Raw genomic sequence first — 16,508 nt, forward strand, 5'->3', positions numbered from 1 at the left:
ATAAAATGGACGAGTCCCTACTCATCATCTCTGCTTCAAAAGCAAAAACTAGAGCCTGGAAAAGTTGGGAGGATAGTTTTCCAAATTCCCACAATTTCATAGTCACTATGACTTTTCCAAGATCAGGACTGGATCACTTGGAGCCTTGGGTTAAATTTGGAGAGGGATAAATTCTGAAGCACCTTTAAAATGCAAACTGGATCTACCTTGAAAGAGTTGTGGAATAGAAAAAAAAAAACCCTTTTGCGCGCATGTGGGGGCAAAGGAGAAAATAGTCCTTAATTTTTCCAGGGAACAGCATGCAACATTTTTTGAAGCCAAAGACAAAAAGGCCTTTCTGCTGATGGCTGGGTGGGAATAAATAACATTTACAGTATAGCTCTTTGTTGCCTGATTTTTGAAGGACAAGGTGATTCATGCGGATGAATTCATATTAATTACATCAAATGCCAAACGCTGACAAGCATTAAATGCTGAAATCATGTTGTTAGATTTCCAGTTTTTCATATATATGAATGAAGCAGCAGCAGTCAAAGAGCTGGTGACAAATTTCTGAATTTCAGAGAATAGCCAAGTGGGTGGACAATATTCGCCACCCTCAAACCGGCAGAGAAATGTGGGAATAAATGTGTTTCAGCTCCATTTCGTTGTGAATGCCATTTGCATGATGTAGTGGTTTAAGCACTGGATGATGAGTCCAGAGGCCAGGGTTCGAATCCCTGCTCAGCCACGGAAACCCACTGGATGACACACTTTCTCAGCCACAGAGGATGGCAATGGCAATGTCAATGTCAAAAACCCCTCTGAAGAAAACTGCCACGAAAACCCCATTGTATGATTGCTTTAGGGCTGCTATAAGTTTTACACGATTTGAAAAGACACAACAGTAATAACAAAGCAAGATAAGGTAAAAACATGGGAATAAAAAAGTTAAATGAAACAAGTCCAAGTTAGTCGCCTTGATAAGGGATCAAGTACTTTTTTAATCAGGAAGGACAGTAGATTTTAAAGTCCCCGTATCTTGGACTTACAGCAGCTGTGCGGTCCACTTCATTGCGGCTGCTGAGAATGAAACAGGCTTCTCCATTGTCCATCCTGAAATGAGAAAAGTTGCCATCAGACAGACATCAATGGATAGTGAAAAGCCAGAGAAGAGTTTGGGGAGACTTGCCGAAGCCTATCCCTCTCCTTTCCTTTTAAGACTGTAAATCATCCAGATACACCAGTAGGACCCAGTCCATCCACTCTTTGCCCCATGGTTTACTGGACTAGCTTCTTTTGGGAAGAAGGAGCCAGTTTCCAAATCTCACAGAGCTCTTTCCAGCACTGTTGCTTCTGCAGAGCCTAGATCTTGGTCTCCCGACTCACTTGGCTCTCAAGAGATCCTGATCTTTCAAGGCCGATCCCTGGAGATAGATCACACGCTGAGACCATAAGGGAATCTGTAGCACCCGCCGGACCTGGATGTCCATCTCTGTGGGACAGAGGATCACCACATAGTAATCCTGAAAGAGAAAGCCAGAAGTGAAACGATTAAGGATGCATTTATTGAAACTTTTGTTGGGGTCTGCATTTGACATCACTTTAATTATCAGGGCTCAATGAAATTCTGAGAATTATCCTTTTTATGCTGCAAGAAACTTAACATAGCTGGTTCTTTGAAATCTATACCGACGTAAGTAAATAGGTAAATCTCAAATGTGGGCATACTGATGCATAACAATAATACAGCGTCCAAAATTGACAGGCAGGCAATGCTTTTGTCAGACTCATAGTTTCAGAAAAGTGTGCCGGCTTTAGAGTGCTCCAGAACTCTTCATCATCAGGCAAGATGGTAAAAACAAAAATAGCAAGAAGCATAGAAATTTTAAAAATTTGGTTAGATGCGCTTGCACACTTTTGTGAATTTGCACTTGATCCTAAAGGTACTGCCCAACCTTTGTTTAGACTGGAGACTAAATAAGTGAATAAGAGTAGATAGAGTCAGTGTAGCTTTCACCTGCAGTCTAGGATGAGCGTAAAATTCGTTGAGGAAGTCCATCAGCAGGTCAATTTTGAGGGAGCTGACACAAAGGACCACGTGTTTCTCCGTTTGTGCTCGATGACGGCTGTAGTTCCCCCCGGATTTCTGGCGCTCCATCCACAAGTATACAAGCTCCTCAAACTGTATGACAAGAGAGTAGGCCGTTTATACAGCTTTGCAAAAAGGCGTACACCTTCCCAATAATGGATCCTCCCAAGGCAGTCTTGGGGGCTTGTTTGCTTTTTTGCAAATGGCTCGGCTTCTTGTTGGTGAAGAACTTGTAGTGCTCCAAATATCCTGCTTCTCCTGGAGTATCTTGGCCCCAAAGTGACCCTGAAGTCTCCCCGTTATCTCCCTATTCCAGAGTGATGCTGACATGAGTCTCTCCCTCTGAGGTTGAAAATGAGATGTTCGTCAATGATAACATGGCTGGGCATTGTAAAGAGCAATGGAGTCATTGCCCCAGAGTGCTCCAGATTTTCCTGGAGGATCTTTAGCAAAATATTAAAGTCTTTTAAATCTGGTTTAAGGGAGGGATGGCCAGGATTCAATGTCCAACTGTCTTCATATCATGAAGATAGTCTGCAATGAAATCGGGGCTTTGGCCCTGCAAAGTGAAGACAGGTTGCAGTGCAGATGGGGGAAGCTGGCTTAAATAGCAGGTGTAGACATGCCTTTTATTATGCCACAAAACCTGCCTTTTGCTTGCTGAGATAAATGGCTGAGATAATGGCATTAAGTACAGTAGAGGGCCCTATTCTGTTATCAGCTTTTGCACATGGAAAGAGCCACTCTGGTGGAGTGGTTTGAGTGTTGGACTATGCCCTTGGAGACCAGAGTTTTATTACCAGCTTGGCCATGAAATCCACTGGTTTCATGGTCTCAGAGGAAGGTAATAGGAAACCCCCTCTGCACATATCTTGCCAAGAAGACCCCGTGAATGGTTTGCCTTAGGGTCACCATAATTCAGAAATGACTTGAAGGCACAAAAGAACAACAATAATTTGCACATGGAACAGGAAAGGCATGGCCTCGTCTTTAGCTGGAGGCAACAATGTATTTTGGGAGGTTTTTTTTGCTACCTCTTCTTTAGAAATTGAACCACTGGAGATCCAGATCTGTAAACAAGAAGCCCAGCAGGAGACAAAAAATGAGTCAGATCTTTTTGATTCCTGGCTCAAGGTAGCAACCAGCCACAGCTCAATGATTCGGTGACAGTTTACAGAGCAAAAAACAGAGAACATCCCCTAGCATCCAGGCAGGAGGACTCTCTTGTTGGCTTCGAAAGGTCAGCTCTCGCTCATCCAATTGGGCAGCCAAGGGTAGAATCTCTTGGTGGAACCCATCAGCTCCAGAAGGATGCCAAGGAACTACGTCAAGAGGTTTGGCAAAATGCTGAGCTGATTTATCATGGGCTTTTGGCTGTGCTCCCTTTCCATAAACTCTCACTGGAATGTTATTGGAGATGAGGCCTGAATGCAAAAAGCTAAAAGGAAGCTGTATTATAGGACGGCTTCTTTGCAAAAGAACTAAAGACAGTTTAACAAGTTCATGCATGGGATTTAAGCAGCCAAGGTTGCAGTCCTGTATTGATTTATCTGGAAGCGTGATGTAAGCTTTTGTTGTCGTTGTGTGCCTTCAAGTCATTTCCGACTTAGGGCAACCGCAGCCACCAACCACCACCCAAAGCACACTGCCTGTGTGAATAAGCACACAGCAGCCAGCTTTGGGAGGTGGTTGGCAGCTGCGAACGCTTATCCTTCCCTTCCACAAAGCATGGGGCTGCTGTGTGCGCATTTGCACAGCAGCCCCACGCAAGCAATTGCAGCCACCAACTGCCTCTGGAAATCAGCTGATGTGTGAATGCACACACAGCAGTCAGCTCCAGGAAGCAGTTGGCAGCCACAATCGTTGTGAAGGGGAGAGGAGCAGAATTATGCCATCTATTCACCACGAGTGCCTTAGTAACAGAACTGCATCAGGAGGGACTTATCGCACAAAGGCAGGGAGTATTGAGAGTCTATGGATAGGTTTTCCCCATCAGTAGAAATGTGCACCACAGTAACAAATGGAATGCAAAGCAACAACTGGACAGAACACAGTGTTATGGGATAAGCACCTCAATTCCACAAGAGCATCTTGTTTACGGTGCATGCCATACTGCCACAACTCTGAAAGGTCATTCATTACCTGGAGAGGTAATACAACCAGGGCAACGCAGATCATGATCACAACCAACAGCTGAGAGGGCCAGATTTTGGGTGTCACATCGCCGTAGCCCACCGTGGAGAAGGTAACAATGCAGAAATAGAAGGATTTGAAGAGGGTGAGGTTTTCACCGGCTCTTTCTAAGTGCTGGATGCCACAGGTTCTGGAGGAAGAAACAACAGATAAAGTTTCTCACCATCAAAGAAAGACAAGAGTTTACTTAGAAACGAATGTGGAATTTCAATATTTTTTATCCACAGTTTCCATCAGTTCCTAATAATTACTCTGTGCCTTTCCTTCTCTTCTCTTCCTTCTCTTGTTGTCATGATATTTGCCAAGATCCTATATTCCTGTCTACATTTTGCAACCTGTAGCTGTGCTGCAGAAATGCTATGAAACCCTGTGGCTGAATTGCAAAGATGTGCATCTGGAGGCTGGTTGCTTACTTCTAATGTAAACCACACCTTCAGCTGTTTGAAACCCCTCATTTCCATTTAGCAAAGTGGCAGCTGTCTTTAAAATGCACCACCATTACGATATCTTAACAGCGTGAACAATCTGAGCCTGAACTAAACAATACTGCTAGCAGCCTCAGAAGCAAATGTATGGAGAGATTCTGAGCCGTTGGATAAATATAGACCTTCTTCAATGGGGACATAGGCTTCTAAAAGCAAGGCCACCACAGAAAGCTTGAACAGGACTCTAGTGGGACTGCATTCAAAACATGCCGTGATTCATTTCCACTTTGAGTCACTAAAGTCAATGCCACCGGGAAACAGCAGAACCCATTTTATATACATTGTGGGCTCAAGGCTAAGGACACAACCGTGTAGTAAGAAGCCAGCTACTCATGCGAGAGAACAAGGTGAAAGAAATGTCTTCCTTTATTGTTCAAGAGTTGAAGGATGGGATGCAGGGAATATAACATTGGCCTTCAGAGACTGAGAATGGGGTGGGCAGCTTTTCTATGCTCAGAAACCATTGTCGGCTGGACCTTAAGAGGCACAATAGCAAGACCAGGCTGAGATTGGAGATTAGCCCATCCTTCTCTTAGAGCATCCTTCGATTTCAGTGATAGACGCGAACGCTGCAGAGCTTAATACAATATGTATTAGCAATAAGCTAATGAGATACGTTTTGATGCTGAATTAATTAGCGGAATCTTCCACAGTTCATTTGGCAAATGGGAACTTCAGCGGCAATGGAGGGATCCTCCAGATAAACTGGGCCGGAAGGGAAACGCCAGCCAGATTTTCAAATATCCTCTGTGATGTTTATCATGCTCTCAGTAGACTCAGCCTTGATCTGCTTGCAGTATTACCTATTATTATGAGTTGGACTACAGTATTGTTATGTAAAGTCTCTTTTATCCTTAGCATTGGGCAGGGGGAACATACACACTCTCGTATGCTCATTTGTTGTTTTTAAAAGGCTATGGAAATCACATCATTAAAGACTCTCCTTTAAAAAAATGCAATACTTGGAAATGAGGTTGCAGAGAAAGGAATGGAAAAGAAATATTCTGGAAAGCAGGATTTTGATCCTAAAAAATGATGTTGGGGGGAAGTAAAAGGATAGACTGAGGAGTGGGGTTGCTCTAAGAATTCCTAAAGAGCAACCAAGTTCAAACTTACCCAGTGAAAAGGAGACAGAGTAAAGTGCAAATCAAGATGAGCACCTGGTTGAACATGGCAGACTGGGTTCTTTGTATCGCTCGGTGCAAATCGTTCTGGAAAGGAAGAAAATAATCTCACTACTTCTGTCTTCCATACCATGCAAAACAAAATAAAAAGATAAATCAGTAGCATGTGGTTCTGCAATTTACAGAGGCATAGTTTAGACTGTGCCTGTTGGAAGGGTTTGCTTGGCGAGATCTCCAAATGAAGATCACCAAACTGGTGCCTTCATTTCTATATCATAGTCCATGTTATGAATCTATAGCTATGTTGCAGAAATGCAGTGAAATCCTTCTAGTGACTTGCAAAGATGCACATCTGAGCAACAACAAGAGTGTTGCAATGTGCCTTGGGATGTTATAATGCATGTCTCCACCCCACAAATACTGACCAATTTGAAGCCCAGAAAAACAAGGCCAATGAACAATTTGCTGGCAAATGTCAAGGGGAGGGTGGTTCTCCAGTGACTTACAATCATGTTTTCCAAGGCATACTTTGCCAGCCAGCAATTCAAGAAAACAGGAATAAACAGGTTCCGTATAAACGGCCAAAAGATCTGGGAAAACAAAGTCTGGTTATTTGCCTGTTTGGGGTTGCATCTCTCCACAAATATACACAGATGCAAATAATCCTGACATTCTGTTGGTTATCTGAACAAGAGTAGACATATTCATAGAGTTTATATTTATTTATAGGTAATAGTTACTTATTAACTATGCATGCATATACACATGGACGTAATTGCTTGTGTGTGAGAAGGACACAAACTCACTGTGATAATAAAGGGCACAGTGTTGATCATTTCAAGGATGAAGGATACACGGAAAATCTGCTCCCAAATGTTTCCCTATGAAGAGAAAAGAGAATGGAAGCTGTAGTCCAATACATTCAGGGCGGGATGACATTGATGGTCTGAAGATGTTTCCTGTGATCATTTCGTTGAGAAAAAGCAGGCATATTGTATGACCCCCCCCCCCCCCTCCCCGCATTAACCAACATCCCAACGCACACTTGTGTGCCCCCCCCCCCCCCGTATCCATAGGACACAACTTTATGACCAATATCCAGGAGACACTGACTATAGGATCACTCTGGAGGATCTCTGAATGCCTACAGAGACCACTTCTCTAAGCATCTGGAGGTCCTCCAGCAAGACTCTATGGTTAACATCTGCTGGAAGTATATCGTTCACTGTTAACCTTGGTTTCACTTATGCACTGAACCCATGGGAACAGATGCCCTGCATTCACACATATCCCAATGCACTCTTGACTCTTGTAGGCCAAGGCCTACTTTCCAAACAGCCTCCCCTCCAGACCTTCTGCTCACCTTGTAGCTGAGATAGATCAGGAGCATCGTCTCCAGGAAGCTAATAATGGCTACACTGACCTGGAAGGAGAGAAAGGAATGGAGAAAGTTGTAGGAAATTTTCACATGGTATTGGGATCAGGACGGGATCGCTCCCCTGTCCTTATCCCATGCTTGACTGCGATGGTGCAAAAGGCTTCCAAACCGTAGTGCTGATTCTGACATTAACCTGTCTTTAACACAGCATTGCATTAGCGCAAACTTCCTTTCATGCTGTCGAAATGCCTGCAGGTTTCTAAATGTTAAATAGTGGTATAACATCCTGATGTTGAGAACCTTTCAATTTTGATTTTTTAAAAAACTCACTTTTGAAATTTGTGATTGGATCCTTTTGTGAATTTCAGCTCTGGTTTTCTTTCTTTCTTTCTGCCCCACACACAAACACACACACACACACACATATATATACTTGTTTCTGTCGCTCACTTACTTGTATTGCCCACAATGGTTTGTTTCGGTCTACCCATATGATGGGATCCCTGCAGAAAACATTTGAAGGAGAACAAAATAAACCGTTCATTTGGGAATCTGATATTTGAGTTTTAGTTCAGGTATCTAGTAGTCAGTGGAAAGTAGATGACATTTGCCAGTGAAGGAAGCAATTCTTTGCTTATTTCTCTCTTGCATGCAAAAGGCATCTACTTCCTCAGATGCATGGAGTGAACAAAGTGCAACAGTTTTTACAAGTCATATAAATTGAGCCACAAACAGACCAAGCCATGGATGAATCCACCAAAAGTGTCACAACCACTTACCAGTTGATTTCTGAAGACGACTGGTTGAAGGTTGAATAATTGTGTTTTTCACATTCCCAACTGAAGAGGAAAAGGGGAAAAAATGAAAAGATTGGACAGTTCAGAATTAAATCCATCTTGAGCAAAGCTATAACAAATAATTCATACTGAAGATGGTTCACTGTCTCCCGCCCAATGATAGGACACAGGAGCCAAGAAACGGCGCCCATGCAACTGCGATAGTTCCCCTAACAAGAATGTTTAAAGATGTTTAATTGAGCGTTTAATCTCACCATTGATCTGGCTGGACCCATTATAGAACAGCTGTTTTTAATGCATCTGATACATTCGGCGACATTGACTATTTGGCTCAGCTGTGATGGTCAGAGCAGGTTGAAGAGGGAGGGGAAATGGCACATTCGACTGCATGCTAACAAAATGCATGGGCAGCTTATGCCTCCGATGTCAGTGGGGCAGTGAATCCATTCCAGATTGCCAGTATGAATGTTCAATAAATAATAGCAGTTGAACTCTGATGCAACTGGAGAAGGTTGTGGAAGGCCCATCTATAAGGAGAAGCCAGTTCATATCTATGGTGGTTCTACTACATCTTGGCTTGTTTGCAATGGTCTTTGGACTAAGCAATAGGTGATCTTATCTAGCTTATCTAATTCTACCACTGTCTGATCCTAAGGTATTTTACCCATGTCAGAGCTCCTATGGGTCCCCAATTACACATCAGTAAGTTGGAAGCAGATGGACACAGCAGAGGCAAGACTGGCAACATCTGGCCTTCCAGATGTTGAATCAGTGTTCAATTTCAGCCATGCTAGCAATGGCTGTTAGAAGATGCAATCCAAACACCTCTGGAATATCTTATATGAAGATGGGTTCTCACCATCCTATCCGTTCTGGGTCATCGAGGAGAACACGGACGATGTAAAGAAGGCAGGTAAGAAGCTTCAGGGAGAAGTTGAACAGACGTATCCTCAGACCTGCAGCAAATGTTATTGAGGCATTTAGTTGGAACAAAATCCACCGAGGCATTAAAATACTGGTATGTCAGGACAACAAAATGGATCCCAGGTGGTCCACCATCAACAGTTCAAGTGGACCAGAGCAGCCAGACTTTAGAAGAAGTCCCAGCCCTCCTTAGCAATAATAATTCTTCGCTCAGTTTATTTTCAAAGGAAGCCATGAGCAATTGTTGCCATTTTCTTCCCATTGTGCGAAAGCCTTTGAATACTGTGAAATTTGCAAATTTGGGATTCATTAGGTGCAAACTCCTCAACAGAGTTTTTCGACACATATTTTTGCCATTCCCTAACAATTTCACACATTGTGAAGACGAAGGCTTTCATGGCCGGCATCTATACTTTTTTGTGTTTTTTTCAGGCTATGTGGCCATATTCTAGAAGAGTTTATTCCTGACGTTTCACCAGCATCTGTGGCTGGCATCTTCTCTGAATAAACATCGGGAATAAACTCTTCTAGAACATTTTCACAGAGCCTGGAAAACCCACAAAAAACTAATTTCCCATATTCTTTCCCTCCCTAGCAAACGTCTGCAGGGTCGATTTTCTTTTTAAAGCTTCTTCACATAAAAACATGGCTTTTGTATCCAAAGTGCTGTCCTAACCGAGGAAGAGAGGAGAGAGAACACAGAGAGCTAACCTTTCCAGAAAAGTGACACCTCTGTCATTAAGTTGAAACATTGCTTTCAGGGAACATCTGCTTTCAACCAACACCGAAACACCGACTGTCACTTTGTTGGGCGAAGAGAATACACATAGTAATTTACGCTGCTTATTATAGCAAACCTGCCTGGGGATTGTCTTCTCTGGGTTGAATATGTACTTGAGGCTTGGCCCCATGCTGAAAGAGCCGGCAAATTTTGCTCCAGGCTTTTGAACTGTGCCTATCATATATATTTAAACAAATAAAAAGGCCAACAGTGCCATCCTTAAATCTGATCTTGGAAGCTAAGCAATATCAGCCCCGGATAGTACTTGGAGGGGGGACCTCCAATGAATACTAGGTGCTATAGGCTATATTTCAGAGGAAGGAACTGGCAAAACCACCTCTGAGCATTCCTTACCTAGGAAAACCCTACGAAATTCACTGTAAATCAACTGACAACGCGAAGCACAAACATACACACAAACACAAAGATGCATGCCAACTTGTTCCGAACATTGTCCCATGCTTCCCATCCTCAACCTAAGCCAATGCAGTTGCTATAGGATCATCTGGAGCAGAATGCATGGGAACATGAACCCACTGCAGAAATGCATATACTACTTAGAGTTTAGGGCCTAAATAATTGATTCTTACAAGGAATGGGCATTTTTATGAGTGCATTTTTTGCATGACTTCTCCCCTCCACCAATCAAAGCATGTTCATGTACATTTTAAGGTTTGTGTCCGTTTTGCAAAGGTACACACGGTTTGGGGCATTTTTACCAAACTGAAACACACTGTGAACTGTGCAAATTTATGCATCACCAAGACAAAATGTATCTTGTTCCAATGCAAGGCTCAAGAGGACCAAAACTGCGAAGACTGCAAAAGAGAAACGTTGAACATGAAACAGCAAAAGAGCTTCAGTGACCCCAGAAATGAGAGATCTTCTCTCCAAAATGGCCAAATGTAGAATTAAAAAGTCTCTCCCACATTTGTAAAGCAAGATTTCTAACCGGTATGAAAGTTGGACAAGGCATAAAACATCTATGATCTGGCCAATGCAAGGCTGGAATATTTGTCGCCAGCAGATGGTAGTGTTGTGCCATAACACAATTCCTGAGAAGATTGGCTGTGCCGAAGTGAAAGCCTTCAAATGTGAGTAAGGCTTTAGTAGCAACCGCCATTGATTGTTCAAGTTCATAAGCAGAAGCATGTGAAAACAGATGAATCACACGCCACATTAAGTGCCGTATTACTTCCATTGGCTGTTACAAAACAACAACATGAATCCAGCTGATCGCCAACTTTGCTCATGATGGGATATGGAACAAAAAAAAAAGCAACTTTGTTTGCAGTTGTGTCTTTACATTGTTTTAAAGACACAACTAATTCCTTTTGCTTTCAGTGATAGTATGCATTCCTTGGAAGCAGAAGGTCCCCGACCATCTCCAGGTAGCAGTTCCTTTATTGCTTCTTGGAGATAGTAGGGGACCTTCTGCGTGCAAAGAACATGTCCTATCTCCGAAGGGCTGCCCTTCCAAATAAAGACCCTTGTCCTCATGTTTTCTGAACAAAAGGCTGGATTCCACACCAACATAAGATGCTCCTTCATAATTTCACAACATTAATCCATCACCTTCGGTATTGCCAGTATTAACTAGGAGTGGATCTCCAAGTTTCCAAACTTGGAGATGCTGGGGACTGAACTTGCATGCAAAAACAGATGCACTACTCCTGGGCTCTGAAACATAACCCAATGAACACAATGCACAGAACACACAAGGAAAAGCATAAAGCTTGAAGGAAGCCAGCCAGCAACTACTATGAACATAGAAGGGTTGCAATCTTTGCTAAGAATTTATCGGACAGGACAGATCCCATACAGAAACTTGATTTAAAGTGACCCTCGCTTTCACCCGATGTTTGGGGTTAACCCAAATAGAAATTAGAAATAACTCACAAAAGCGGATAGTCTTTCAAACAACATTTGCATCTATGAGAAATAACGCGACATTAATCCGACTGCAAAGTCGACAAAACCTGTTCCTATGTAGGATCACCATAAGTCGGAAACGACTTGAAAGCACACAACAACAAAGAAAACCATTTTGTTTTGCTTCAAGATGCCCTTTTGGGGGTGTATGTGGGGGGCTTTCCATCACATTTTGGGGTCCTCCACGCTCACTCATCCCACCCTGTGAGGCTGTCTGTCTGGCACAGTCGGCTTCTTGTAAATAACTACAGAGAGAAAGAGAGATGTGCGGAGCCTGTCAGCGCAAACACTTACTTGATCTTTGGTTTTTGATGAAGAATAGCTTCAGGCGCTCCTTAAATGTGTTTTCGTTCACATAAAACTCCACTTGGACCCTGCCGGGAGAGAAAGCAATGAAGACCGAATTACTCAAGAGTCATTCGCAACCGCATTATCGCAGTTATAGTGTGGGCTTGTAATAGGGATGAGTGATTCTCTGTTTCATTTTGTCTTACGTTCTTAAAAATAAATAAAACTCCAGTTCTTTATGTCTCACCGATGAAGAAATTCATGCATTTTGACTAAGACCTTATCAGGAAAATTCTACTTCATCTGGACAAGCGAAATTTATCATGGCAGCTATTACCACTATGGAGGAAAATTGTTGTCCCTGCTTGCCATGTATTCACAATAAGGAGGCTCTGGAAAAAAGAAGTGGCAACCCTAATTCAGGAGCCCATACATGGCTGGATTCACAAGGATACTAACTCAGATTTGAAGATCTAAACCCTCAAAGACCTCTGGTTGGATTACTTTCCATCCTCACTCATCCCTGCAGAGTTTTCGGCATCTCGGTGTCAAAACTGGACAGTATAGAAAGCATACAGGGAGAAAATCAGTTCATTTGAAATGCTGAAGAGGTCTACAAATATGATGGACTAGTAAAAGGCAAATGAATGGGTCCTAGAGCAAATCAAGCCTGAATTCTCATTAGAAGATAACTAAACTGAACTGTCCTACTTTGGACGTATCATAAGAAGACGGGACTCCTTGGAAAACATTACATATGTTTGGCAAAGTGGAAGACAGTTGGAAAAGAGGGAGACCACACTATTTGTGGATTGAGTGGTTCAAGAAAGCCATGGACATGAGTTTGCAGGAGTTTCAGGACCTGAGCAGGACAGTTGATGTTCTTGGAGGTCTCTCATTCACCATGAATGATAAATGACCTGACAACAAATAACAACAGAGAGTAGCAAGAGGTGTCCTCTTGCAAGTGAAAAGCTTTATGGGCAAACCACTGGGGTTGACCATCTCGGTCTGTTGAGAAGAGCTCTTGACGTCATTTTGCCATTACCCGAATTTCACAAAGGAACACTGATAGCTTCCGATGGGAGCCATATTAGGAAAGTCCAGTCCAAGTGGAACAAGGAATAAAGCCTAAGCTGGCAAAGGTGTAATATGCATCGAATCCAGTCGAGCTGAATGGAACAAGTACGGAAGAAGAAGGTTAAAGCAGAAGCCCTCTTTACAAAAGACAACTGAAATCTGGACCATGGAGAGTTTCAAGTATGGAAGAAGAATAGGCAGGTGTTTTTTCAGCAACAGCTTAAAGCTATCTGAAGCTTTCTGTACTAGCAACTACTGTACTTGAAGGGCAGTACAGTAGACCTTCCACATTTACTGGGATTAGTAGCCTCGTGGAAGTGGAAAAACCACAAGGTGTTTTTTTTTACCTGAGAGAACACCTCTTAGGAATCTCACGGTCTTCCAGAGCAACATCCACTGGACATTGACCACAGAATTGTGCTGGAGGACCTACAAATGCCTAGAGAAATGTCCTTCTCTTTAATAATCTCTAGATCCTCCAGCATGACGTCTGGTGGACATTGACCATAAGGACGCCTTGGAGGACCGAGAGGTTCCTAGAGAGAACACAATAATCAAATCCATTAATAATCAAATCCGCAGAAGTCAAAGCCACAAATGGGGAGGGCTGGATGCATTCTGTTAGTGGCTTATGCTTGCATGAATGTGGCTTCAATGCACACGTGACACTTTTGGGATGAGACACAGTGGCTATTCCGTTCCCTGTCCAAAACCTCTCCCTCCACATCTGGGAAAGGCTGGTGGTGGTGGTCCATAGCAGTGAGGAGGAAGAAACAACAGGTCTTTTCTCTGAGAGGAAGAGAAAACGTGGTGCACCTTATCTGGAAGTACTGCCCTAATTTCATTCCCCCTCCAAGCCTAGACCAGCTGCATCTTACTCCCCTGAACTGTTTCCACCCTTCGTCCGTAAAGAGAAGCCACAGGAGCCTCTCGTGAACCTTGGCAGTTATCCAGGAAGACTCAGATTACTTGTTGCTTACACTGAGAACAAAATTAGCAAAGAATTACATCCCGCAAAACTCCCACGCTTTCAAGCCTCCCTACCCCTCCTTTGCGCCAAACATTGCAAATGTGGCTAATGAGAAAACATCCCATCAGCGGGAGAGCCTTCCAAAGTCGTCGCAATGACTGAGGACTTGGTCCAATGCTTTTATTTTCCTGTTGGCATCCTCGGAAGATAAATCATTCTTATTCTTGCTAATGGCAGCATTTGTTTTTTTTTATTAAAATAAGATAATTAAAAAGAAGTGGCACTTCTGTTTTATGCAACGCATCCAAGGAAGGGCTCATCAGTTACGATCAAAATGTAAACATACCACTAGACAAGAAGGATGTTTTTACAGGCAACGGATGCATACATTTAGTGAGACGTTCTCAAACCCAACCCCTCTCACCCTTATTATATCACATTAAAATAATTCACGACCATGGGAACCCACTTCGGCATGTTCCCTCTCTTGCATTTACTCATATACGCAAATTAAAAACGTCTCCATAATGCTGAGTGACGCAGAAGTAAAATGAGTTCACCAAAATGGAGGAGCAATGCCATCTTGGCCCGCATGCAATGGGAAGCTAACTTACTGTGAGAGGGAAGAATCCATGCTGAAATCTTCCGTATGTGGCCTAAAGACACAGGGCACAAGGAGCATTAGGAAGTCAGACACACATCAACAGAACATTGAGAAGGTTGTTGGACATCACAAGTGGGACAGGACAGAAAGAAGAGTGCCAAAAAATAAAATCCATGAGCTTTGGAGGGCACCAGAAGTTTCCACCTTCTGAGTAGACATTGATGGAATTGCTTTGTACATTCAACAACAAATGTGTATTCAGATCACAGTGATTCCCCAACTTTGCTTCTTCAGATGTGATGACAAGTTGGTCAAGCTTCTAGGAGTTGAAGTCCAAAACATCTAGAAGATCAAAATTTGGGAACCATTGCACTAGAGCAATGGCTTCCAAACTTTAAGTCCTCTAAGTGTTTTGGACTTCAGCTCCCAGAAGTCCCTAGTGATCTGGCCAGTGGGTTTTATGGCTGAACGAGGAATTGAATCCTGGTCTCCAGAGTCGAAGTCCAAATTGGCCAACAGTCAGACATTCTGGGAACTGGAGTCCAAAACATCTGGAGGTTCAAAGTTTGGGAATCACTGTTTTAAAAGGATGGGGAAGAGTTGTTGGTTCATTATGCCATATTCATTTTGTTGGCGTCAGAACTCAACCTGGTCCAGATGCATAGGAGGAGGACAAGCCCCAATGCACCTCATGTCTAGGGATGATGGGGTTGTTATATTTTACATAATTGATCTATGAAGGGAAAGGAGAGTGAGACACAGAGAAAAAGGAAGAATGAGTGAGGAGTAAGGATACAGAGACAGGAAGCAAGTTGATGGCAAATGGATGTCTAAGAGAGACATATAATCGTCGGAAATATTCCACTGAAAATAGTCACATATATGTACTGCATATTTGCCAAAGTGGAAGCGCAGCATTTGCTTCCATCAAGCCTATCATCAAACTGCCACAGATCCCAAGATGGGAGAAAATCTGGATACAAGTTACTGTACATAAATAAATATCAATAAGAAGGAGAAACCATTTCAGACAACCTCCTTGGAGTCACCCCAGAAGCAGCTGCTTACACACTGCGTGCAACAACAGAAAACTGGAGTGGCGCATCTCACAAGAAATGAACGGTGAATGCAGAGATACAAAGAAATATTTCTATAATGTCTCTATACATCAGCCATAACCTATAGTTTATCGTTTTCCCTGCCTTGTAGTAGTAGAAACCACAGCCTGGGCTGGTCCTTGCTAGATCGTTGTTTTTGTTGTTGTTGTTGTTGTGTGCCTTCAAGTCATTTCCAACTCATGGTGAACCCAACATGGGGTTTTCTTAGCAAGTTTCATCAGAATTACCATCCCTTGAGGCTGAGACAGTGTGACTTGCCCAAGGTCACCCAATGGTTTTCCATGGCTGGGCAGGGTGTCAAACCCTGGTCTAAAGAGTCATAGTGCAATGTTCAAACCACTATGCCATGTTGGTTCTCTCTCGATCTATAAGCCTGGGAATGTACCCCTTGATCGCCATGGGGGGATCCTAGAAGATGCTTGGATCCTGTAGGATCTATTCACTTTATCAAACTGGGGGGAAAATGTTTTCTCCCTGTTTGTTTCCCTTCGTTCTTAGGTATGCAACCTCCTTCCTCTGACGATGGAAAATATTCTCCCCGTGGTTCGAAGGTATTGAAATCCAAGGCTTCGGGCTCAAGCAGAAAAGTGACAGAGGAGGAAATGAAACAAGATCCACAGCTTTAATTATGGCTTTGTTCCCACGATTGCTGGAGCGCCATTAGCCAGCCTTGTCGATTCATTAAAAGCCATTAGGATTTATTATCCTGACACATCTACTGATGTTGTATAAATCAGCGTCCAAAAAAAATAATAATAACAGG

General features: G+C 42.9%; 1 protein-coding gene across 11 annotated transcripts in view; it reads right to left on the reverse strand.

Moving 5' to 3' along the window:
* KCNT1 (potassium sodium-activated channel subfamily T member 1) overlaps positions 1–16,508 on the reverse strand; it is an 88,783-nt gene that overhangs the window by 20,055 nt on the left and 52,220 nt on the right. For 7 of the 11 annotated variants that reach the window (XR_006105058.1, XM_042479682.1, XM_042479683.1 and 4 more), the window contains 12 exons: positions 11,980–12,059; positions 8,908–9,004; positions 8,031–8,090; positions 7,706–7,754; positions 7,237–7,296; positions 6,680–6,754; positions 6,380–6,463; positions 5,866–5,960; positions 4,214–4,394; positions 2,000–2,164; positions 1,369–1,505; positions 1,032–1,095 (listed from right to left, as the gene is read on the reverse strand). Coding sequence is in view for 10 of the 11 variants with exons in the window: in XM_042479682.1 (XP_042335616.1) it covers positions 1,032–1,095; positions 1,369–1,505; positions 2,000–2,164; positions 4,214–4,394; positions 5,866–5,960; positions 6,380–6,463; positions 6,680–6,754; positions 7,237–7,296; positions 7,706–7,754; positions 8,031–8,090; positions 8,908–9,004; positions 11,980–12,059 (1,147 nt within the window). In the remaining variant the exon portion in view is untranslated. Of the gene's footprint in view, positions 1–1,031; positions 1,096–1,368; positions 1,506–1,999; positions 2,165–4,213; positions 4,395–5,865; positions 5,961–6,379; positions 6,464–6,679; positions 6,755–7,236; positions 7,297–7,705; positions 7,755–8,030; positions 8,091–8,907; positions 9,005–11,979; positions 12,060–14,637; positions 14,680–16,508 lie in introns of all 11 variants that reach the window. The other 4 variants (XM_042479686.1, XM_042479684.1, XM_042479689.1 and 1 more) reach the window with 1 other exon arrangement.

The sequence above is a fragment of the Sceloporus undulatus genome, chromosome 7 (assembly GCF_019175285.1).
Source record: "Sceloporus undulatus isolate JIND9_A2432 ecotype Alabama chromosome 7, SceUnd_v1.1, whole genome shotgun sequence".
Classification (NCBI taxonomy): domain Eukaryota; kingdom Metazoa; phylum Chordata; class Lepidosauria; order Squamata; family Phrynosomatidae; genus Sceloporus; species Sceloporus undulatus.